The following is a 25,479-nucleotide window of genomic DNA, read 5'->3' as shown; positions in this document are numbered from 1 at the left end:
GAGGGGAGCCCAATGCCAGCCCTCAGGAGCCCATGCACCTGCAGTGGGAATGGAGGAGGGGTGCATTTATATGCGACAGTGATGGGCGTGCATTCTCTGATACAGAAGAGCGAGGCAGGAACTTGCTGGGGATAATGGCTCATTAGCAGCTAACATGAAAGGGTGGGGCTGTCTGCAGGTTGTGTCTGTCTGACAGGGCAGACACCAGCTGTGTGTACAGGACTCTCCTCGAGGAGCCTGCAGAGAAGACAATTTTAGCTTCTGACAGCTGGTCAGTCATCCCCAGGCTGCAGACCCTGTGATCCCAACCCCAGACCCTTGTCCTGTCCTAGCTGTGACGCACTGTACCAGTCTACACAATGTTTTGGTGCTATGACCATTTCTCTCCCCACCCCAGTACAGAGCTGGACCCTTGGCTGAAGCAGCGACCAACAAGTGTGATCCCCTCTCCTTGGACTGCAGAGGAGACCCACCAATCAGTCTGACGTGACACAGACGCCTGGCTGCCAAACAAAGGCTCTCCCGCTGCCAGCTCCCCTATTTATAGCAGGGCTGCCATCTGGAGCTGCGCTCTTTGAGTGGCTTAACAAGGCTCAGCAACCCCAAGCAGAGACCTGGGGAGAGGACAGGTCTAGAGAGATCCAAAGGGGCCTAGACCCAGGAGAGTTCCGATTGCTGGCATCTGCTCTCCAAGGTATGCTCCTTCTGCTTCCATGCACACAACACACTGTGAGAACATACTGGAACACACGTCACGTATGCGCATTTCTGCCTGCAGATACTGGTACATGAACACATGTTGCATAAGCAAACAGTCATGTATACACTGAATGATGCACACTGTGGCATGTGAATCCACTGATCCACAAGGTCAGCATGACTGCACTTCACACCACCTTCATCCTCCTCACTCCAAGCCTACCGCAGCAGGACACGCCAGTCACACTAGGCTGTGCAGTCTCCAGCCCTTAGTATTTGTCCTGTGGGGCACCATAAGGGCAGGACTGCATCATGCCATTGCAACATGTGCACAGCCTGCTGTGACACTGCCTCCGCACAGGGCAATAAGCCACTGCTACTGACACGCTGTAATGACTGTCTCCTAGCTGACTCACCCAAGGCCACAGAAGAGTCTTTATCAGAGACACTGAGCTAGAACCCAGGAGCTCCTGGCTCCTCAGCCTTGTGCTGACGCTGCTAAGCCACAACCAAGCTGTGACATCACCCTGCTTTGGTGCTGCCTGGCAGGGCCCTGCAAATTCTACACTCAAGACTGACCCACCACTTGTGACACCCCTCAGAGTGTCTATGGGATTGTACCCGCCCTCAACAGAACAGACCCTGGATGTGCACCCCAGCTGCTCTGCAAGAATCCATCCTGACAAGTCCCAGAGACCATCCTTCACATTCCTTCCCTCCCCTATGTCCTTCGCAGGGCATGCTGCTCCACCCACCCCACCCCAGCAGCCAGGCAGCTGAAATGGCACGGGGCATGCCGAGATGGCAACGTCACCAGGGTCCCACATCAGCCCTGGAAGGCTCATGTAGCAAGCAAACAGGCCAGCAGACTCCACGTCTCTTCCTTGACACTAATGCACCGTTAAAGGGGCACTACCAAAGTTAACAGGCCCCCAGGGGCAACCTACACTGAGATTGCCAGACTGGATCAGAACAGAGGTCCAGTGTCCTGTCTGCGACAATGGCCAGCTGCTCTGGAGGAAGGGGTAAGAACCCCACACAACAGCTGTGAAATAATCTGCCCCCACATTACAATTTACACTGATCTCTACCAGAGAGAAACTGGCTGAAGTACCAGGTGTATTATCCCTTCCAAAATTTGTTAGCATTAACTAAGATAACTTTGCATATTTTTGTTATCCATGTAGATGTAACAGTCTCTTAGAAACAAGCTAAGATCTTGGCCTCAACAATTTCATGTGGCAGAGAGTTCCACAATCAAATGATACAGTCAAATTTGTGTGGAAAAAAGGGTTTCATTTTATCAGTTATAAATTTGCCCTTTTAATTTGGTGGAGCAATGAAACATTTATGTTGTGTACGCTAGTGGCGGCATGTTCAAATCCCACCTAATCTACCACAGAAGCTAAGAAAATGGCTGGCCCTGTTGTGTAGGGTTATGGCAAAGGTCCTGGGTTTAAATCCCGGGACAGCAGAAACTAAAAATAACTATGACCCGTGTTACCCAGGAGATTTGACTAGATGATCTTAATAGATTCCTAGGTCAGAAGGGATCATTAACAATGTCATTGATTGTCCCCTTGTCCTTGTGTAGGAGATGATCTCTGTCTACCTTCTCTTGACCATTCATCATGATTTGCTTACTTCACTGGCAAAAATCACTCTCATCAGTCGTGTAGAAGCAGCCCACCTACCAGGACAGCCAGCTGAATTCTATTCTGCTGTGCAACAACAGGCTCATGAAGCGAGTTCCGTCTGTAGAACCTTCTTCATCTCTGGCTCAGAGGTTGGAGGAGGAGGAAAGAACCCAGCCAAACTTCCCATGCCCAGGTGGAGTTTGCAGTGGTGGCAGCTAGAAAAACCCACCTTTTTGCGGCTTGGCAAATTGAACCCATTGGGAGAACCAGTGAGAGACAATAAGTACGGAATTAAAGCTGGTTTTACAGCCACTTTAAATGTGCAACTGCACTTAAAGGAACAAAGATCCCCTTTTCATACAAATGCCCTTCAGAAATAAAGAGCAGGGAAAAGGACAAGGATGCAGAAAATACAGAGCAAGGGGGAGAACGGTTTTTCAAACAGGGGCTTTCAAAGTGCTTCCTGCGAGACATCGGCAGGGCTTTAATTAATTCGTTCAAAGCTGAACACACGCAGGCAGGGATAAAGGAACAAGAGAGGCAGAGCACATAGCATCTGTGTCTCATGCTATTTCCTTGTGTCTATGTGCTTGACATTTCCATAATGGCAAATGCTAGTGATGTCTTCTCAGATGAGAAGGGGGAGGGGTGCAGAAAGGAAACACCCGTGTGTGCGAACTATCCTGAGTGTGTACTGCCCTGTGTGTGTCTGCACTTGGCCAACTGTCACTTTGCAAGTCGCATCTCCTCCGTCGGGGGTCGGGTGAGGAGTCAATCGGGAAGGGAAATGTCAGACCAGATTGGGAGTCAGGTTCTGAGCATCTGCTTCTTGGCTGGCGACACCTCACTGCTTCCAAAATGTCAGCTGCAAACCTCAACAACAAAGATCCCACCCACCCCCCGGCAGATCATCTCGGTTTGCTCCCCAGAGAGAAGATGCATAATGTTTGCAGCAGGCGCATCCATCCCAAGGCATCCAAGGGGATAGACTGCTGCTGCGAACTTGGGTCCTTGCCCCATAGCTGGGGTTAGGCAGACACGTGTGGACAACACAAGACACCCTCCTCGGCATGGGATGCGTCCAAACTCTGAGAATGCACATGGCTGGGCAGGGGAGAGATACCTGGTGCAGATATTACGACCCCAGAGCGTAGGAACACAGTTTGGGCTAACGGGGGCATCGCAGTAAAAGGGATTAAATCCTGTAGTCCAATTTCTTTGGTCCCATTTTGTAGTAGCAGCATTGCAAGCTTTCACCCAGCCGCCCCCACAAAAATAGTACCACTAAATGTGTCTTGACTGAAAAACCAGCCATGTAACCCAGAAGCCTGCCTCTCAGTCATTTTGATTCAGCCTTCTGGTAGAGGTGGGAACACTAGTTTTCCCCTTTTCCAGCATCTTTCATCCAAGGATCTCAAAACTCTGGAATGAGTTATACCTCCCAACTCTGCTGGGAGGTGTGGACTTTTCACATTTCCCCATTTCACAGCTGGAAACACTTTCTACATGTAGCACTTTACAAAGGAGTATCATTATCTCCATTTTACAGATGGGGAAACTGAGGCCCAGGGAAGTGAAGTGGAGTGCTCTTGGGCCAGTCACTTAACTAACCAGTAACAGAGGTACAAACAGAACACAGGTCTTCCCAGTCCTGTGCTCCATCCACTAGGCCACACTTGCATCCAAAGAAGTGGGTATTCACCCACGAAAGCTCATGCTGTAAAACATCTGTTAGTCTACAAGGTGCCACAGGATTCTTTGCTGCTTCTAGGCCACACTGCCTCCCTGAGGCTCACCTCAAGTAAGTACAGAGCCCAACAACCAAGAGCCTGAACTCCCACTCTAAAGAACCCAGTGTGTCATTTACAGAATCCATCACTCCTGGTCCATTTAGAGCAGGGAATCAGTGCTGGAGCATGGGAAACTCACTCTTTGCAATCAGTGCCAGTGGGGGAAAACAGACACTTCAAAAGCAAACGGGACTGGAGTTGGGAGGCTGCTCCCCTCTGGCACAGCTGGGTCCCCCAGAGGGGGAGACTAGCCCCTCCTGTGGGGGGTAAGGAAAGCAGAGCACATGCCATAGACTATTTCAAATGCATTAGGGGGTGCTGGTGGCACACAGGAGCTCAACAGGCCATTAGCTCTCCATGGAGTCAGGTACAAGGCAGGCCAGCGCTATGGCAACCTTCCCACACCCAGCTCCGCCAGCGCACCCCAACCTTCAGCTGCAGCTCAGTGGTCTGGCACAGCAGAGGGGCCAGGGCTGTGACACGCTGGCCCCAGGACTGGAACAGCAGGGGGTGTGCAGGCCAGGGCAGAGAGGGTGGGGTTCCAGGGCTCAGGCAGGAGGTGCACTATGTGAGTTTGAACAGCCTGCACAAAACAGGCTCTTCCCACACCCCATATTGCTCACAGTTAAGTTCACTAAATTCACTCTAACCCAGGCTCCTGCCAGAAGCTGTCTGCAAACCTCCTGCCCGCCCAGATGGCAGTGAGAGCCCTTGGGGTACGTTCCTGGACAGAGCCTTGCTGAGATCAGGCAGCAGTGAAACGCATACACACGCACACGTAGCTATTGGTACCTCCCCATTGGCCATGTCACAGGTCTGGGGATAGTGGAGCTGGCTGCTTACGACCATCCATCAAGCAGGGTGGGAGAATTTTGCTTCTACTGCCTCTCACTTAGCAAAGCTCTGCTCCGAGCCACATAAACACCCCTCAATCCTCTCAAGCATACAGGGCTTCTCACCATTCAGCAGAGCTTTTCACCCTACACTGACACAGGTAAAAGGCCTTTCAGTGGTAAACTTTCCCCCAGGCACTTCATCACCGCCTACAGCTTCCTACAGCTGCCCCCAGCAGGGTGAACTCCCTGAAGCTGGGTTCGTCCTTGGAGGTGCATGCCAGTGGTGGCAATCCATAGTTCAGAAGGTTTTCTCCACCCAGTCAATAACATCTGAAATAACCGGCTCCTCCCAGGCCAGCAACATCTACACTGCCCTCAGCAGGGAAGTCACAGCTAGGGAGATGGGCATCAGATCTGCCAGGTGCCCAGCATCTTCCTCCCCAAAGGATCCCAAAGTGCTTCACGCACGCTGGAGCAAAGGGAGTGGAAACTGTCCACATCTCCCCAGCGGAGGAGTCGCTGAGCCCACTGAATTCAGAGGAACTCAAGCCCATGCATAAGTGCGACCCCGAATCGGGCCCTCTGGGCTCGGAGCAGACAGACTGAGAATTCACACCCCTCCACCCCCTCCCCCACCCACACGAAAGGGAGCACCAGGCTCTGGGCTCCTTACCTGCATTTTCTTCCTCTTCCTTGCAGCTCTGGCGAATTTTCTTCCGGCACACGTAAGCCAGGGCGCCCAGCAGCCCCAAGATGCAGATAGCAAGTCCCACAGTCACCCAAAGAGCCACAGCAGGGAAGCTGAGGTGCTGCCCTTCACAAAGAAAAACAGAAATGCCACCATGATCAGTGCTGCTGCCACAGAGAGGGGGGGAGCACGTCCCAGGGGGCCTCCAGAAGCTATGCCCTGGCTCCAGGTTCCCCTCCTATGGGAAGGGTGTTTGGTGGGACAGGGACACTGAGGGGCTCTTTGTCCTGTGCCTCGCCCGTTAGCAAGGTACTGGAGCACACACTGAACTGCAAGCTTGGGAGCACTGCCACTGGCTTCAACAGGACAACTCACATGCTTGGAGTTAGGCATGTACTGAGTTGATGCCAGCGCCCAGGGGGATCTCAGTGCCCCCCGGAGCTCAGGGGCTATCACAGTCCCCTTTGCTGTGGTGATAGGCAGCCCACAAAAAGGTGGAGGTGGCTCAGTAGGGATGACACAGCCCTAAGTCAGGGTTCGTCTCCAAGTCCATGGATGTGCAGAGCAGAGTGGGAAATCTCACCAGAACGGGTGGCCTTGCAGCACCTCCTGCATCCAGGAAGCCAGCCCAGCTATGAACGCCTCAGAAATAGAGCAAAGGGGGGTAAAGATGGGAGAGTCTGATTTTATCACCCATCCCTACCCTGCTCTGCCATGAGGGGGCGAGGCTAGCTGATGCCCAGAGCACTAAGGAAAAAGGCAGTCAGTTCGTGGGGGGGGGGGGGGGTTAGGTGGGGTAGGCTGACTCCTCCGCCAGTTACCTGCATTTCAGACTACCTCAGTCAAACACAAGGACTGGTGAGAAAAACTCTCCCACCGTGGAGTCACGGGTGCACACATTACACAGAACAAGGATGGCCGCCAGGCCTGCAGCTGACTCGTTCAGCTGAGAGATCTTGAACCAAGCCAACAGAGAGAATGAGTCACTCCCAGAAATATGTAGCAATAAAAAAAAAAAAAAACAGTGTGTGAACTGCGGTTCTCAAAGAACCATTCAAAACCACCTGGTTTCTAAGTTCTCTCCGTCATCGCTTTGTGCAGCTTCTGTGCAATGTTTTATGCAAATTGCCTAATTTGCATAATCACAAATAATTTGCTTATAACCATAAACTTCAGCTCAAAAGGAAAATCTGTGTGGGTTTAATAATGTTGAAAAGCGTTGGCTCAGCAGCCCTGGTGAATGGAGCCTCCCCCAGTTAGTTGCAGGGCAAGTGGGTTTTCTATGTGAGGGATAGGATGGCCCAGTGGTTAGGGAGATATGGAGATCTGGGTTCAAGTTGCTGCTCTCTCATCATCTTCCTGTGTGACCCTGAGCAAGTCACTCCCTCTCTGTGCCTCAGTTTCCCCATCTGTACAATGAGAACAACCCTGCCCTGTCTCCCAGGGATGATAAAGATTGTGAGGTGTTCCAATAACATGGTAATGGGGGCCAGCCAAGTACCAGAGTCCCCATCCTGCCAGCTTAGCTCGACCCCATTTACCTGAGCAGTGGGTGTAGCCTGAACCAGTACTGAAAATGGCTTAATTGCAAGTACCGTAAAAACCAAAGCATGTAGAACTGAGATCAAAGCCAGGCTCAGCTGTTGGTGCTGACCAGGGATTGGTCCTGCCTATGCTTGCAGCTAAAGTCTCCACAGCAGCATTGGTCCAAGCCGCTAACAACAAGGAGGGGGAGTTGCTCCTGGTACAGCCAAGACCTAAATTATCCTAAGAGTGAGTGAAGATGAGAAGGCAGTGGCAGATGTGTGTCTGTATAAATTAGATAGAGGAAAGTAGTTTGCTGTACAGTACTTTAACCACGGTTCATGTTACTGGGTTAATATTGTCTGTTACAGCCGCCACCCTGCTGCATTCCTTTCTGTTTTCCTCTCTGTGTGGCCGCCCCCCCCGGCCATGGGGCTAGCAAGAGTCATAGCCTGGCCCTGCTCAGTGGAATGGCCTTTGCAGACTAACCGGAGCCATTGCTCTGCTCAGGTGGGGGTGGGCCTCTGCCTCCTTTGTTCAGACCTGGGCTCGGTGTAGGGGGCACTGCCCAAGAATGCAAGACCTTATATGGCCACATAGCTGAGCATGTAAGTCATGCCTGTGATTTAGGACTTGCCCAGACATGTCTGTGCTCACCTGAAGTCTTCTCTCCTCCCCTGTAAGAAGGGGAACCAATCAAAGTTACTGGCGGGAAACTGCCTAAGTCTGCCTATATAACCAGACATTTTGTAAGCAGACCTCGGAGAAGGTCCTGCATTGCCACCTGGTCTGATCAGCTAGGGGTCTTTGAGAGGGCCCTCCCCCGCTCTCGTTTGTTTTTGAGCGTACCCCCGTTTTTAAACTCCCCTCCCACGAACAACGAATTTTGCCTGGAGATCTCCTGATTATTGTGAACGAATTGAGTCCTCTCTGCGTCCTCTGATGCTGAAACTACTGTACCTGCTTCTGCCTCTGCTGTTGTCCTGGGGATTGGTAAGAACTCTCTCTTGCAGACCCTTCCTGTTTTAACTGCTGGCTTTTTCTTTCCCCAACGGACAGACCCAAGTTAACTCCTTGGTCTGCATCTGTAATCTGTTTCTGGTTTTGCAGCTCCTTTGCTGCTAGAAATAAGCCTGTGCCTCCCTGAATTCTATCCTGGGCAGCTTACCTGCTTTGTTCCACTGCTGCAGCCACACCCTTGAACAACCACCCCTAGTATAAGTATTAGGTTAAGTTAAGTTTAGCATTATACTCTGTAAGTTAGGTTTAAAGAATTGTTGCATTGTGTTTTGTTACTTGCTAATTTGTGTAGTCTTGGTTAAGTTAGATCATAGATAAGATTTTGCTGTGTTTTGTATAATTGTGGTTAAGTCTGTCTTTCCACTGCAACTCTCCCTCCCCCCCCCAGCTTCTTTGTGTCTATCTGACTCCTTACAGTCTGTCTGTTCTCTGTGTCTCTCTAAGTTTAAATCTCCCTCTGCTCCACCACATGCTCCTCTTCCTCCATCCCAATCTAGCATAAAACCCCATTGGTTACTTTTCCCTCTCTGATGCACCTCACATTCTATATTTACACCACTGTGACACATTTTTACCTAAAATTGTTTGTTATTTAACACATTTTTATCCATAACTGTTAGTTGGTTATATGCTGCTGTGACTCACCTTTCTACATAGAAATTGTTAGCTACCTGTTACATTTATACCTCAGTGTTAATTGTTTACCAACTGTATTGTACCCCACTATTGAAACCCCCTATACTGTTCACCAAAAGAAACCCCTCCCCAATTGTCTACCTTAACAAACCCCACACCCCTCACTATTGAATTTTCCCTGTTTTTGTATTTTCTTAATAAAGTTTATTTTGCACCCCACCTGTGTGGTAATTGCTCCCCAAGATCCCATATACCTGCTGGCAGGGACATGGCGTCACGAACAGGATCTTGGGGTAACAATTGCTGCCTCCCCTGTCCCTGGAAAGAGGCAAAAACCTCTGGGACAGAGGAAGATCAGACTAACCATCTGCAATATCACTTGCTGCAAAGTAAGCAGCAGCCTGAAGCCCTGGAGTGGGTCTGCACGATTGGCAAAGGCCAGAGCTCCAGGGTGTATACTACCCACCTGGGGCTCACTGATGTGGGGTGCCTTTTAACTTGTCACCCCACATTCAGGGCCAGCCCCGCTGATTCCAGCCTCCGGCTAACCTGCACTAAGGCAGGAGAGCCAGCTGCAGATTCAAATCCTACCCGCCTCTGGAGGGAGGTGGGGAGGGTCATGAAAGCGTGCGGGGGGGCCCCATCTAAGCTCACCCCTGAACCTCGAATTTTGCAGGGGTCCCCCACCCACCAGATATTAACAGAACTGGTGCAGAAGCTGGATGAAATTCGAAAGCCTAAGAAACTGTGGCATGACATATATAAGCCCCAAAAGGTAGCCACAGTTACCTATGAGATCCTGGCTCAGGCCCTTGATAAACTAACTGTTTTCCATGGGGCCCTAATGACCTCGGCCAAGGATGCCACTAGCCAGCCTAGCCAGGAGGGACCACCACTGACCCCTAGCCTGCCCAGTCCCAATAAAGCCCCCGAACACCCACCCCCATATGTTCACCCAGAGGCCCCACTCCCCCTTGAAAAAACCCCGCTATACCCCACTCTACCCTCCGCCCCACCAGATGCCCAAGCCCATACACCCCCACCCACTGTGACCTCCAGTGAAGCCCTGCCTGTATCCATCAGCCGAATAAAGGTTGATGGTCAGGGCAACGCCACACAGGTCACAGAACTCCGGCCCCGCTCCAAAGCAGAGATGAAGGAGTTCATCTCAGACACCGCTAGGGGAGCCAATGAGCCACCACTACTGTGGCTAGGCCGCCTGGCCCTGGAACATGAACAGGAGCTAGTGGATAGGGAAGAGGGCATAGTACTAGCCAGGACCAGTAGCTGGTCCCGGGGTCTCTCAGGGAGCCCGGTAATATCTGACACCGCATGGCCCCTGACTGCCCCAGCCCTGGCCTTCCTCCATTTACAGCACTCCCTTCAAGGGATCCCTGTCCCCAAAGGAAGTGTCAAGGACCTCTCTTCCCTAAGATGTGCCATTGCAGGGGGGTCCATCATGCTATGGTCCCCTGCCCAACACCCTCTAGGACTAACTCAGGCCAGCACCTGGCCAGGGGACCCGCGCCCCTATTCTTTTATGTCTTCACAGGAATCACCTGCCATGATTGCCACTCCGCCTCGAGAGAACCCCCTGGTTGCCTGGTTAAAAGCCTACGCCCTGCAGGAGGTCCTCATCGGGAACCTGTCAGATGTCCCCTCATCACATGATTGTGTCGCCTGCACAAGACGGGAGGCCTCAGAGGAAGGATCCCCTTTCCTCTGGAAGTTCCTCTCTCTCATGAACCTAACCCCACATTTAACTTTACAGCAAATCCGTCAACTGTCGCTTGATCGGGAGGCCTCAGACGGAGGACCCCCTTTCCTCTGGAAGTTCCTCCCACTCACGAACCTGACTCCACAGTATCCAGCCTCCACCTGCAACAACACAGACTGGGTCCATCGACCCCTGTTCACATGCAACACCAGCAGTGACGACCGGAAACCTAACTCATTCGCCCCTGTTGCGGTAACAGAACCACTGCCAGCGGCCCCCTGCATCGTGTTCTTTGGCTTCCCCAATCCTACCCCATTGGGGCATTACCCCAATTGCACCCAGTGGTTCACAGGACCCCGTCCCAACCCGAACCCCAAACAAGGAAGCCCAAGGTACCGAACTGAGTTTACCAAATTTGTTAGCCATTTTCCAACTAGTATAGCGTTCAACCTCACCCAGTACTCATCCACAGCTCTGACCCACATAGAACTAAGGCAGGTCAGAGCCGCTCATTTATTGTGGATGAAGGTTGATGCACCTCCCGGCCAGAAGTCCCCCCAGCACCACAAACAGTTTCTACCCTCTCCCCCAGGGCAAGTGTGGCTCTGTGGAAACAACATTGCCCGAACTGCCCTACCCACCTCCCCAAAAGGGGTATGTGCCATCGGGCAACTTCTCATAGAGGGAGGGGGACTCTTTCACCACCGTCGCCCCCTCTTCTCCTCACCACGCGAACGACGAGCAGCCACCGCATGGGAGCGGCTTAAGTCGGCCACCGAAATGGTCATAGAGGGCTATGTACAGTTTAACCCCCTCTCCTACAGTTTAACTTTACAGCAAATCCGTGGACTGTCGTTTGGTCTGGAGGCCCTCGCCAACATCACAGCCGAAGGGCTTCGTCGAACCAGCGACGCTCTCACAGTCCTAGCCAACTACGCCGAGCAGAACCGTCTTCTGCTCCAGACCATCCTACAGAAGGACTTTTGTGTTGCCTTGGAGGACCTTGATCCTTCCTTTAAGGGACAATGTTGCCTGCGCCTTCAGCCCGGGTGGAACAACATCTCAGCCGTGGCTAACCATCTGTCCTCCTTCGCTGTCCAGATTCGTAAGGAGCGTGAGCAGTGGGATTGGTGGCAAGCCCAGTGGTCCAGCTGGGGGCTGGGATCCTGGGCCCAGTCCATCAAGCAGTGGCTTATTACTGTGGCTATTGTTCTTGTGGCCTTTCTGTTGGGGATGGCAGTGGTCAAGCAGCTGGTTAACAGGGTTGTGTCTGCCCTGCCCTTGCAGGCGAGGTACTCTTCCATTCCCCTTGACAGCAGCGAACCATCACCCCTAGATTACTCAGATAGTGAGGATCTGTAACCCTTCTGGCCTTGGTCTTTGCACGGGGCAACCCCCTCACAGCCCGTGAGGGTCGGCCAGGGGGGCATGTCTGTTACAGCCGCCACCCTGCTGCATTCCTTTCTGTTTTCCTCTCTGTGTGGCCGCCCCCCCCGGCCATGGGGCTAGCAAGAGTCATAGCCTGGCCCTGCTCAGTGGAATGGCCTTTGCAGACTAACCGGAGCCATTGCTCTGCTCAGGTGGGGGTGGGCCTCTGCCTCCTTTGTTCAGACCTGGGCTCGGTGTAGGGGGCACTGCCCAAGAATGCAAGACCTTATATGGCCACATAGCTGAGCATGTAAGTCATGCCTGTGATTTAGGACTTGCCCAGACATGTCTGTGCTCACCTGAAGTCTTCTCTCCTCCCCTGTAAGAAGGGGAACCAATCAAAGTTACTGGCGGGAAACTGCCTAAGTCTGCCTATATAACCAGACATTTTGTAAGCAGACCTCGGAGAAGGTCCTGCATTGCCACCTGGTCTGATCAGCTAGGGGTCTTTGAGAGGGCCCTCCCCCCGCTCTCGTTTGTTTTTGAGCGTACCCCCGTTTTTAAACTCCCCTCCCACGAACAACGAATTTTGCCTGGAGATCTCCTGATTATTGTGAACGAATTGAGTCCTCTCTGCGTCCTCTGATGCTGAAACTACTGTACCTGCTTCTGCCTCTGCTGTTGTCCTGGGGATTGGTAAGAACTCTCTCTTGCAGACCCTTCCTGTTTTAACTGCTGGCTTTTTCTTTCCCCAACGGACAGACCCAAGTTAACTCCTTGGTCTGCATCTGTAATCTGTTTCTGGTTTTGCAGCTCCTTTGCTGCTAGAAATAAGCCTGTGCCTCCCTGAATTCTATCCTGGGCAGCTTACCTGCTTTGTTCCACTGCTGCAGCCACACCCTTGAACAACCACCCCTAGTATAAGTATTAGGTTAAGTTAAGTTTAGCATTATACTCTGTAAGTTAGGTTTAAAGAATTGTTGCATTGTGTTTTGTTACTTGCTAATTTGTGTAGTCTTGGTTAAGTTAGATCATAGATAAGATTTTGCTGTGTTTTGTATAATTGTGGTTAAGTCTGTCTTTCCACTGCAACTCTCCCTCCCCCCCCCCAGCTTCTTTGTGTCTATCTGACTCCTTACAGTCTGTCTGTTCTCTGTGTCTCTCTAAGTTTAAATCTCCCTCTGCTCCACCACATGCTCCTCTTCCTCCATCCCAATCTAGCATAAAACCCCATTGGTTACTTTTCCCTCTCTGATGCACCTCACATTCTATATTTACACCACTGTGACACATTTTTACCTAAAATTGTTTGTTATTTAACACATTTTTATCCATAACTGTTAGTTGGTTATATGCTGCTGTGACTCACCTTTCTACATAGAAATTGTTAGCTACCTGTTACATTTATACCTCAGTGTTAATTGTTTACCAACTGTATTGTACCCCACTATTGAAACCCCCTATACTGTTCACCAAAAGAAACCCCTCCCCAATTGTCTACCTTAACAAACCCCACACCCCTCACTATTGAATTTTCCCTGTTTTTGTATTTTCTTAATAAAGTTTATTTTGCACCCCACCTGTGTGGTAATTGCTCCCCAAGATCCCATATACCTGCTGGCAGGGACAAATATGTTTAACTTTCTCTCTTCAGGGTTCGTTAAATAGTACTTAGATAAACACACTCTAGCTCTCAGCATAGCAGAGCAAGAGAGACTGCAGAGCATCCTACAGGATATGCTGCATGTTCTGGTGAAGTTTGCTGGGGAAGACAGTGTGAGGATTGGTCCTGTTAGAATATGCTACAAGTGCCTCACCATCAGCAATTATCTGCAAAGATGCTTCTCACAGCTGCTGATTTCCTTATTCCATCCCATATGCTGAAGTGGGCTTTAAGTAAGGCAGCATGGCCTAGTGGATAGAGTATCGACTAGGACTCAGGAGAGTTGGGTTCTAGTCCCAGTTCTGCCACTGGTCTGCTGCCTGAACTTAGGCTTCACTGCTCTGTACCTGTTTCCTCATCTATAAAATGGAGCCAATTCTCACATCCCTCAAGACCTACAGGTGAAAAGGGCTTTGTGAGAGCTAGGTATTATTACAGGGTGCCTAGGCCTTGTGCCCATGGTGATGGGGCTTTAGAGTTAGATTAGCTAGTGGTAGATCAGGTGACTGCTTGTCAGACTAGTCCAGCTGCAGCCTCTCAGTCATCTCAACAGCATCTGTACAACTGTGTGGTGTTCTCAGGCCATTTGGATCCTTGGATGTTCTAACTGCCACCTTCCACCATAGTTCTGGATGCAGCAGGCAAGGCAGAAAAGCAGCCGGTTGAGTCGCTCCATAAAACACTTCATTAACCTTTAAATAATTATACTAATACATTCAAATCAGATGCCGATCTGTCTCGTGTTAGGAGTCCAGAGAGTAGACTCAGGTGCTGCTTCATCCTTCCCCTGCAATCTAACTCCAGCAGTGCTAGAAGCAGGCACAGCACATTCCCACCACAGGTTCAGAGGTACTCACACATCCTGGCATGCACCTCAGTGGGCCACCCATGGGCTGGGGGTGGTGTCTGGCCATGGAAACTAACCTGGGGTATATACACATGGGTCAGGTACCGAGATCTACAGGGGGGAGGGAGGAATTGAGCTAGAACTTCTGTTATGGTACAGCATATACTGTAGCAATTCTACAGCCAGTGTAATATGCTGGCTAAGCAGACTGCTCCCTCTAGCAGCTGGTCCAAACAGAAGATAAAAAGCTGCCCGCTAGTGCCAACTAATGAAGTTTTTCTTTTAGCTCAGGTATCAGAGGCCTGTGCTTTTAGTGCCAAAGGTCCCAAAGCCTGCTGGCAGCCCACGATGTGGGGCTGTTACACAAAGTGGAAGTGTTTGGGCTACTCCTGAATAATAAACAGCTCACTAGGTTTGTTTTAAATAAAGGAAGATGCAGACCTGGGTGCCAATCCTTCGGAGGTAGCCAAGTAGTAAATAAATAGGCAGATTCTTTTCTTCATCCATTTTGTATTCGAATTTCTTGATCATTGGGAGTAGCTTTGGTCACAAGAGATCTGGATTTTGTTTGAGGAATGAGAATACAGGAGTACCTGTGGTTACATGAGCTGGGATTAAAAACAAAAAGGCCCCTCAATCCTCAGGCTTCAGGGAAACAGCCAGCCGCCCACAGGGATCAGGAAGGGATTTCTTCCCATGGCTCTGCAGGGTATCGCACAAGCAGGTCAATTACACTAGCTTGCATGTATCTGGCACTGGCCGCTGCTGGAGAAAGGAGAGTGGAGTATATATGACACATGTACATATGCTCCTGCCACAGCAAAGCCTGCTGTTCCTGCTGCTGCCACTAAGAACCTGAAGCAAACCCAACACCTGTCTCCCATACACACACATGCACCACTCTCACCCAAGAAACAAAACTGGATCAAATGAGTTGTTTACATTTACATGCTAATTTGCCCAGCAATTAGTTCTGTGGTGCAAGCTCGCTCTGCTGGGAGGGAGGAGAAAGAAAAGTCAGGTACAATGCCAGAGCAGCATGACAGGACACACATCAAAATGCACGAGACACAGAGCAAGGGCTGCCAGCCAGCTACAGAAAACGCTGGACTGTTCTGATTCCCAGAGTCCTGCCCTGGAGCCTGCTGAAGGAGAAGAGAATCCTGGACTTGGGCATTGGGTACAGGATGTGGGGGAGTAAACGACATATCATTATTTTGCCCATTGGACAAACACATGGAAAAGCAGGAGAGCACCACGACTTCCAAGGGAAACCTCAAGTGGGCTGCACATGATGAACTGCAATGGATTCAATAGTGAGTCAGTTACACAGCCCACTGCTGTGTGCTCTACTGAGAATGCACCAACCGAGCTTTCTCTCCAGGCACTGAATTCTGTTGTCCAGGGTCTGCGGAGAGAGAATCCAGGGTACAGGCTGAGCAGTCTGAGGGTGGAACCCTAGAAGCAGGCAGGCCGGAAAGCAGCAGCAATGGGATGTCTCTGCATAGTGCAGATAGAAGTTTGCTCCCCATTAGAGTGCCACCCACAACTTCATGAACCCAGAGATTTGCCATGGCCTGTCTTATCGCAGGAGAACTTTCATCTGGGAAGTTCGGTTCAAAGGAGACAAGCCTTGGGGCTCCTTCTAGCTCTGCAATGGGTTGGCCGACAAGCTACACACTTGGCCTTGCTCAAGAGAAATGAGTTTGCGAATCTTACTGGGGGTGGGGAGAGGATTAAAGAGGGATAAACAGCCATGTTCAAGCCCATATAGGAAATTGCAAAACTGGGGCAGTTATAGTCCTATCCACTCACATTCCTTTAGTGCTCTAAGAGGAAGTGATGGAAGTCTGGAAAGATACATGTTCTTCACAGTCAGTGGTGCCTTTTCTTCTTATAAATATTCCATTCTGAGCCCAGCATTGCCCTCAGCTGAGTGGTAAGAGGCAGGAGTCCAAGATCTTGCAGATCAGCTTCTCAGGAGAAGAGAAATCAGTGATGTGAAATCAGAGTAAATTCCAAGTCTAATTTTTTTTATTTACCTGTACATCAGCCCCTCAGAATCTCAGCTCAGCACCAATGCTTGGTTCCCAGAGGGCCATGCTGCCTCGGGAATAAACTCTCAGAGTTCAAGGCACACAAAAATCTCTCCTGACGCTCACACAGCTCCCTCTTCACAAGACACTGGTTCTCCCCAGAATCTCGCCTCACCAAAATCTAGCTACAACACAGCATGTCTTCCTAAGGCAGACTATAAACACGCCACCTGGTGCTCCCTGCAATAAGCTTATCCACTTCGGACAGTCTATAGAGCAGGACCCTGGGGAGGACAAGTGGTCTGTATCCTGCCTCTTTCTCTTCACAGGTCAGGATTCTGGGACCTTCGCCCAGCAGCCTCTGCCACCCAAGCCAAGAAGAGGCGGGCTGGGGCCATGTCACGGAGTCCCTGGGCGATGCTCTGGAACTGCTCCCCACAAAGCCAGTCAGGACTTTGGGGAGCCTCTTCTCCCTGGGATCAGACTGTCTTCAGGGCAAGCAGCTCACATGGCTTCACCTTCCTGGGTCTGACCTTGCAGCATTCAGCATATGCTCCTCTGTGCACTTCCCACAGTGAGTCCGCCCAGGCAGGGTCCGGGGGAAGCCAGAGGGTCCTGCACCCCCACTTCGCAGTCAGCGGTGACTCTTAGCCAGACAGTAAAACAGAGGTTTATTAGATGACAGGAACATGGTCTAAAACAGAGCTTGTAGGTACAGAGAACGGGACCCCTCAGCCGGGTCCATTCTGGGGCCCAGCGAGCCAGACAACTCTGTCTGCCCTCACTTCCCATCCACAGCCAGCTCCAAACTGAAACCCACTCCAGCCCCTCCTTCTCTGCTGAGTTTCTTTCCCGGGCCAGGAGGTCACCTGACCTCTTTGTTCTCCCACACCTTTAGCATCCCCTTGCAGAGGGGAAGGGCCCGGGCCATTAGTTGCCAGGAGACAGTGTGTCGGCCAGAAACTGAGGCACCCACACAGTATTCAGAGGAAACGTTAAGAAAAGACGGTTACTCACCGTAGTAACTGTTGTTCTTCGAGATGTGTTGCTCCTATCCATTCCAGTCAGGTGTGCGCGCCGCGCGTGCACGGCTCTTCGGAACATTTTTACCCTAGCAACTCCGACGGGCCGGCTGGGCGCCCCCTGGAGTGGCGCCGCTATGGCGCCGGATATATACCCCAGCCGACCCGTCCGCTCCTCAGTTCCTTCTTGCCGGCTACTCCGACAGTGGGGAAGGAGGGCGGGTCTGGAATGGATAGGAGCAACACATCTCGAAGAACAACAGTTACTACGGTGAGTAACCGTCTTTTCTTCTTCGAGTGATTGCTCCTATGCATTCCAGTCAGGTGATTCCCAAGCCTTACCTAGGCGGTGGGGTCGGAGTGAGACATGGCAGAGTGTAAGACTGCTGAGCCGAAGGCTGCATCGTCTCTGCACCAACGCGTAGTGGGAAGCGAAGGTGTGGACAGAAGACCAGGTGGCCGCTCTACAGATGTCCTGGATAAGAATATGGGCCAGGAAGGCGGCAGACGAGGCCTGCGCTCTCGTCGAGTGAGCAGTGAGGCGGCATGCAGGCACGCGAGCAAGCTCGTAGCATATCTGGATACACGCCGTTACCCAGGAGGAAATCCGCTGCGAGGAGACCGGCTCGCCTTTCATGCGATCGGCAACCGCTACAAACAGCTGGGTCGAACGCCAGAAGGGCTTTGTCCGCTCGATATAAAAAGCGAGGGCCCTGCGGACGTCCAGGGTGTGAAGCTGTTGCTCACGAGGTGAGGCGTGCAGCTTCGGGAAGAAGACCGGGAGGAAGATCTCCTGATTAAGGTGAAAGGCCGACACCACCTTAGGGAGGAAGGCCGGGTGTGGTCGAAGCTGCACCTTGTCTCCGTGGAAGACGGTGTACGGTGGACTAACCGTTAGAGCACGGAGCTCAGAGACTCGTCTTGCTGATGTAATTGCGACGAGGAAGGTTGTCTTCCAGGAGAGGTAGAGCAGAGAGCACGTGGCCAGAGGCTCGAAGGGCGGTCCCATCAGCTTGGCCAGAACGAGGTTCAAATCCCAGGTCGGAGTAGGACGCCGCACCAGCGGGTACAAACGGTCCAGGCCTTTAAGGAAGCGGGAAACCATCTGGTTAGCGAAGATGGAACGACCTCCTATGGATGGCCAAAAGGCGGACACGGCTGCCAGGTGCACCTTCAAGGAGGAGACCGCCAGACCTTGCTCCTTAAGATACCAGAGGTAGTCCAGGATGGTAGGAATAGGGACTACGAAGGAATTGAGGCCTCGTTGATCACACCAGAGCGCGAAACGCTTCCATTTCGCAAGGTAGGTGGAGCGAGTGGAAGGCTTTCTGCTCTCTAGCAGGACTTGCCGCACTGCCTCCAAACAGCCCCTCTCTGCGTGGGTCAGCCACGCAGGTACCAAGCTGTAAGATGGAGGGACTGTAGGTTCGGGTGACAGAGCCTGCCGAAGTCCTGTGTGATGAGGTCCGACCACAACGGGAGGGGCATGGGATCCCGAACGGAGAGTTCGAGTAGCAGGGTGTACCAGTGCTGCCTCGGCCAGGCCGGAGCTACGAGTATGACGTGGGCCCTGTCCCTCCGAAGCTTCAGTAGCACTCGGTGTACGAGCGGGAACGGAGGGAAGGCGTAGAGGAGGTGATCCGTTCAGGAGCAAAGGAATGCGTCCGACAGGGAGCCTGGCAAGCGACCCTGGTATGAGCAAAACAGGTGGCACTTCCTGTTCTCCTTGGAGGCAAATAGGTCTATCTGGGGAAACCCCCACCTCCAGAAAATTGTGTGCACCACATCCGGGCGAAGAGACCACTCGTGTGAGAGGAACGACCTGCTGAGATGGTCGGCCAGCGTGTTCTGTACTCCTGGAAGAAATGAAGCTTCCAGGTGAATGGAGTGGGTCATGCAGAAGTCCCACAGGAGCATCGCTTCCTTGCAGAGGAGGGAGGAGCGGGCTCCGCCCTGCTTGTTCATGTAGAACATAGCCATCGTGTTGTCCGTGAAGACTGCCACGCAGCGGCCTTGCAGACGGGCGCGGAAGGTGCGACACGCTAGGCGGATCGCTCGCAGCTCCCGGACATTGATGTGGAGAGCGAGCTCTTGGGGGGACCAGAGACCCTGGGTGTGAAGGTCGCCCAGGTGAGCCCCCCATCCCAACGCCGAGGCATCCGTGGTTAAGGTGACGGATGGGCGAGGACGGACGGAACGGGACTCCTGCACACACGACCTCTGGGTTCAGCCACCAGCTGAGCGACGCGAGTGTCGGCTTTGTGACAGTGACTATCATGTCTATTGAGTCGCGGTGCGGGCGGTATACCGACACCAGCCAAGATTGAAAGGGGCGAAGGCGGAGCCTCGCGTACGCCGTGACGAACGTACAGGACGCCATGTGGCCCAGGAGGCGCAGGCAGGACCGAACCGTCGTTGTGGGAAAGGTGAGAAGGGCCTGGATGATGGATACCATCGTCTGGTGCCGAGAGCGTGGGAGGCAGGCCCTGGCCAAAGTGGAGTCGAGGACCGCTCCGATGAACTCCACCCGCTGTGATGGAGCTAGAGTGGACTTATCGGCATTGATGAGAAGGCCGAGGGACCGAAACAGGGATAGTGTCTCTGACATCTGGGCCTCTACCAGCTGTCGGGATGCCCCGCGAACCAGCCAGTCGTCGAGATATGGGTATACATGAATGCGACGACGGCGGAGGGCTGCAGCAACTACTGCCATGCATTTGGTGAAGACCCTCGGCGCGGTGGACAGGCCGAAGGGTAGCACCGCAAACTGGTAGTGCGCACCGTTGACCACAAAACGCAGGTAGCGTCGATGGGGAGGGTAAATAGTGATATGGAAGTACGCGTCCTTCATATCGAGGGCGGCAAACCAGTCTCCTGGATCCAGGGAGGGAATGATGGTCCCCAGGGTGACCATGCGAAACTTGAGCTTGAGCACATACGCATTGAGCTCTCGGAGGTCCAATATGGGTCGAAGACCTCCCTTCGCCTTGGGGATGAGAAAATATCGGGAATAGAATCCCCTGCCCCGCATATCGTGCGGCACCTCCTCTATGGCACCCAAGCTCAACAGAGTCTCGACCTCTTGTAGGAGGAATTGCTCGTGAGAGGGGTCCCTGTAGAGGGACAGGGAAGGCGGGTGGGAAGGAGGGGGCGAAACAAATTGAAGGCGGTAACCGGACTGGATTGTACGAAGCACCCAGCTGTCCGATGTTATTCGGGACCACGCCGGAAGAAAGTGGGAAAGGCGGTTGCAAAATAAACGGGAAGGATCCGGGAAAGAGACTGATGGGCCGTCCTCGGGCGTCCCATCAAAAGGCCTGTTTGGGTCCTTGAGGGGCCTTGGAAGGCGCCTGGCCCTGGTTTCGCCTGTTGCCCGACGGTCTACGGCGACTCAGGCCGGGACGCCTGCTATTGTAGGGTCGCGACCTAGGCTGGTTAAATAGCCGGTAGGGTTGCTGCCGAAAGGACCTTCGCTGGGTAGCCGGTGTGTGCATACCCAGAGTGCGAATGGCTATGCGACCGTCCTTCAGGGTCTGAATTCTGGAATCCGTCTTTTCAGAAAACAGACCCTGAGTGTCGAAGGGTAGGTCCTGCAAGGTGTACTGCACCTCCGGTGGCAATGTGGAGGACTGCAACCAGGAGATACGCCTCATGGTTACTCCTGAGGCCAGGGTTCTAGCACCTGAGTCCGCGGAGTCCAGAGCGGCCTGGATGGAGGACCTGGAGGACTTCTTGCCCTCTTCCAGGAGGGCCGTGAACTCCCGGCGCGAGGCTGTTGGGATCAGCTCTGTGAATTTCGCCAGAGACACCAAGATGTCAAAGGTGTATCTGGCGAGGAGGGCCATCTGGTTGGTGATTCGGAGCTGGAGACCCCCTGCCGAATAGACCTTTCGGCCCAACTGGTCCATGCGCCTCGCTTCCTTGGACTTCGGCGCAGGGGCTGGCTGACCATGCCTTTCCCGGTCGTTGACCAACTGGACCACGAGCGAGTCTGGAGCAGGATGGGTATATAAGTACTCGTACCCCGTGGGGGGGACGGAGTACTTTCTTTCGACACCGCGGGCGGTGGGAGGGACGGACGCCGGTGACTGCCAGATGGTAGTGGCATTTTTCTGGATAGTGCGGATGAACGGCAAGGCCACCCGCACTGGAGCCTCCGCTCCAATCACATTTGTCACCGGGTCCTCATCCTCAGTGACCTCCGCTACCGGTAGGTCGATAGCCTTCGCCACCCGGCGAAGAAGGTCCTGGTGGGCCCGCAAGTCAATAGGCGGAGGGTCTGCCGTAGAAGCCCCCGCCACCGCCTCGTCTGGTGAAGATGACGAGGAGAGCCCTTGGACCACCGCCTCCGCAGGTGGGTCCTCGATGGGGTGGGCAGCTGACTCGGACCGTGGACGCTCCGCGGGATCAGGCGGTAACTGGGCCTCACCCGGTGATGGGGGTGGCCTGCTGACAGTGGCCTCCGGCACTCTGCGCTCGGAGGCTGGGGTCCGCTGGGGGCAAGGTAGCCCCTGAGCTTCGTATTGGGCCCAGGGGACCCAAAAACCCCACTGCTGTGCCCCTTGGACTTGTCCGTGCAGGGCCACCTGGAGATGGCCATAGCTGTCTGCCCGCGAAGCGACCGACGAGTGACGGGATGGCCACGGAGGCGCTGACGGATTGCGCCGTCGAAGCTGGCAGCCTGTCCCCAGACGGTGCCGAGGGTCGGTGCCGGTCGTCGCGGTACCGGGATGGCGAGCGAGACCATCGACTGCCGCGGTGCCGGGAGCTCGACCGGTGCCGGGAGTTCGACCGGGATCTCGACCGGCGGTGCCGGGAGCGGCTTCTGGAGTCACGGTGCCGGGACCGGTGCCGGGACTCGGACTTCCTGCGGTGCCGACGGGACGGTGATCGGGACCGGGAGCGTCTCTGGGAGTGCGACCGGTACCGCGATGTTGAGCGGTACCGGGACTGCGACCGGCGTCGAGAGGGTGAACGGTACCGCGATGGAGAGCGGTGCCGGGACCTGGAGCGGCGCGACGGTGACCATCTTCGGGACCGGGAGCGAGACCGAGTCCTGGAGCACCGTCTCTCCCATCCGTCAGGGGAAGGGGGCCGCATCATGGCCGGCTTGCCCGCTGACTGAACAGCCCACACCGGCGGTGCCGGGGGCCGGAGGCTCGGTGCCTCTGTGAGCTTGATAAGCTCTCTCGCCGTCGAGAATGTCTCTGGCGTGGACGGGAGATGCAGCTCGACCGCGGTTGTCACCGGGGAGCAGGGAGGTACCGGACTCGACGGCTCTTGAGGTGCCGGAGTCAACGGGACCGTGCACGGCTTGTGCACTACCACAGCCGGTGCCGGAGGTGCCGGTGATGGCTGGGTAAGTTGTCCCGAAACAGGAGGCTTAGGAGCCGAGTGCGCCGTCTTCCGCTTCCTCGGTGGAGAGAGGGAACGGTGCCGGGACTTCGGTGCCGTCTGCAAAGGTTTAGCCGCGTCGGTACCGGGGCGGCTCGGTGCCGCTGGTGCGCTGCGCACCGAGGACGGTTTCGGTGCCGCCGGGGACGGCGCGGGAGGCTGAAGTGCCGACTCCATAAGGAGCTGCTTGAGGCGAGAGTCTCGCTCCTTTCTGGTGCGCGGCTTAACGACGTGCAGATCGGGCACTTATCTGTCCTATGAGATTCCCCGAGGCAGCGCAGGCAGGAGTCGTGCGGGTCGCCCACGGGCATGTGCCGCTGGCAAGCCGCACAGGGCTTAAACCCCGGTGCCTTGGGCATGAGCCCGCACCGGTTGTGGAAGAAGAGGGGCGAACCCCTCTAATTCCCCTACTATACTATAACTAACTAAACTTATTCAACTAATCTAACTACTAAACTAAGTTAACCAACTATGTACAAAGAAGAATGGAGAAACGCTAGGGCTGTGGAGGTACGAGAGCACTCCACTGTTCCAACTGGCCGTCACGGGCGGTAAGAAGGAACTGAGGAGCGGACGGGTCGGCTGGGGTATATATCCGGCGCCATAGCGGCGCCACTCCAGGGGGCGCCCAGCTGGCCCGCTGGAGTTGCTAGGGTAAAAGTGTTCCGAAGAGCCGTGCACGCGCGGCGCGCACACCTGACTGGAATGCATAGGAGCAATCACTTGAAGAAGAACAGTCCCACTTCGACACAGGCTATTGGCCACCCACACTCAGATACCAGAGTGAAGCCAGACACCACAGACGTATATTTGGCGCTGAGAGGAGGCAACAGCACTACAGCTTGGGACTTATGGACTCAGCAGGCAGAAGGACCGTCTCAGCGAGTGCTCTTCAGTACATGTCCACCCTTCTCCAGCAGAGGGCATATGCTGGATCTGAGTCAGCGCTGCATCACTCCCACACTGAACCCGTGTAACTACACCGAAATCACAGCTTACCACAGCTGGACAAGACTCCATTAGCACTCTGCAAGGAGTGTTGTCTAGTGCTCACATGTCACTGCCCTCTCCACGCATTCCTCTGGGACATTCAGCAGAGGTCTGGGGCCCAGGGAATGCAGTTCCTTGGTGCCACCCGAGCCCATCACCTCTATTCCTCTAGTCATAGAATCATAGAATCTCAGGGTTGGAAGGGACCTCAGGAGGTCATCTAGTCCAACCCCCTGCTCAAAGCAGGACCAAACCCAACTAAATCATCCCAACCAGGGCTTTGTCAAGCCTGACCTTAAAAACCTCTAAGGAAGGAGATTCCACTACCTCCCTAGGTAACCCATTCCAGTTCTTCATCACCCTACTAGTGAAAAAGTTTTTCCTAATATCCAACCTAAACCTCCCCCTCTGCAACTTGAGACCATTACTTCTTGTTCTGTCATCTTCTACCACTGAGAACAGTCTAGATCCATCCTCTTTGGAACCCCCTTTCAGGTAGTTGAAAGCAGCTATCAAATCCCCCCTCATTCTTCTCTTCTGCAGACTAAACAATCCCAGTGCCCTCAGCCTCTCCTCATACGTCATGTGCTCCAGCCCCCTAATCATTTTTGTTGCCCTCCGCTGGACTCTCTCCAATTTATCCACATCCTTCTTGTAGTGTGGGGCCCAAAATTGGACACAGTACTCCAAATGAGGCCTCACCAGTGCTGAGTAGAGGGGAATGATCACATCCCTTGATCTGCTGGAAATGCCCCTACTTATACAACCCAAAATGCCATTAGCCTTCTTGGCAACAAGGGCACACTGTTGACTCATATTCAGCTTTTCGTCCACCGTAAAAGACGGTTACTCACCGTAGTAACTGTTGTTCTTCGAGATGTGTTGCTCCTATCCATTCCAGTTAGGTGTGCGCGCCGTGCGTGCATGGCTCTTCGGAAGATTTTTACCCTAGCAACTCCGGCGGGCCGGCTGGGCGCCCCCTGGAGTGGCGCCGCTATAGCGCAGGATATATACCCCAGCCGGCCCGTCCGCTCCTCAGTTCCTTCTTGCCGGCTACTCCGACAGTGGGGAAGGAGGGCGGGTCTGGAATGGATAGGAGCAACACATCTCGAAGAACAACAGTTACTACGGTGAGTAACCGTCTTTTCTTCTTCGAGTGATTGCTCCTATGCATTCCAGTTAGGTGATTCCCAAGCCTTACGTAGGCGGTGGGGTCGGAGTTAGATGTTGCAGAACGCAACTGCTAAGCCAAAGGCTGTATCAGCTCTGGACTCCTGGACCAATGAGGCAAAGGTGTGGACCGAGGACCAGGTAGGTGCACAACACATCCCCCGAAAGGGTATGCGAGCCAGGAAGGCAGCTGAGAAGTGTGAGCCCTGGCGGAATGTGCAGCAAGGTGGCTCTATGGAACATGGGCCAAAACAGAGGAGGTGCGGATGCACAACGTCATTGAAGATGAAATCCTCTAGGAGGAGACAGGTATGCCCTTCGTCTGGTATGCCGGTACGATGAAGGTTTTGGGGGCATTACGAGAGGGCTCTGTCCGCTAGATATAGATTGCGGACTCCCTATGGATGTCGAAGGAGGGCAACCGTTGCTCTCCTTGCAAAGA

The 25,479-nt window shown here is 53.5% G+C and overlaps 2 protein-coding genes across 10 annotated transcripts in view; one reads left to right on the top strand and one right to left on the bottom strand.

Annotated features, from left to right (window-relative positions):
* CD276 (CD276 molecule) overlaps positions 1-25,479 on the bottom strand; it is a 99,023-nt gene that overhangs the window by 14,209 nt on the left and 59,335 nt on the right. For all 9 annotated transcript variants that reach the window (XM_044979147.1, XM_044979150.1, XM_044979151.1 and 6 more), the window contains one exon: positions 5,636-5,776. In XM_044979147.1, coding sequence (XP_044835082.1) covers positions 5,636-5,776 — 141 coding nt within the window. The remainder of the gene's footprint in view (positions 1-5,635; positions 5,777-25,479) is intronic.
* LOC123343778 lies at positions 9,039-12,112 on the top strand. The gene is made up of 2 exons (XM_044979146.1): positions 9,039-10,604; positions 11,388-12,112. The coding sequence occupies exons 1-2, from the start codon at positions 9,099-9,101 to the stop codon at positions 11,907-11,909; spliced, it is 2,028 nt and encodes a 675-aa protein (XP_044835081.1). The 5' UTR covers positions 9,039-9,098; the 3' UTR covers positions 11,910-12,112.

This window comes from Mauremys mutica, chromosome 11 (assembly GCF_020497125.1).
Source record: "Mauremys mutica isolate MM-2020 ecotype Southern chromosome 11, ASM2049712v1, whole genome shotgun sequence".
Lineage (NCBI taxonomy): Eukaryota > Metazoa > Chordata > Testudines > Geoemydidae > Mauremys > Mauremys mutica.
The sequence above is the reverse complement of the archived record's forward strand: the minus strand, read 5'-3'. Positions and strand labels throughout refer to the sequence as shown.

What these genes read in the sequence shown, in the direction of transcription:
- LOC123343778 (XM_044979146.1), top strand. Translation starts at nt 9,099, where the DNA reads ATGGCGTCACGAACAGGATCTTGGGGTAACAATTGCTGCCTCCCCTGT. An exon ending in CACATTTAACTTTACAGCAA is followed by an intron (nt 10,605 to 11,387) that starts ATCCGTCAACTG and finishes ACTTTACAGCAA; the next exon opens with ATCCGTGGACTGTCGTTTGG.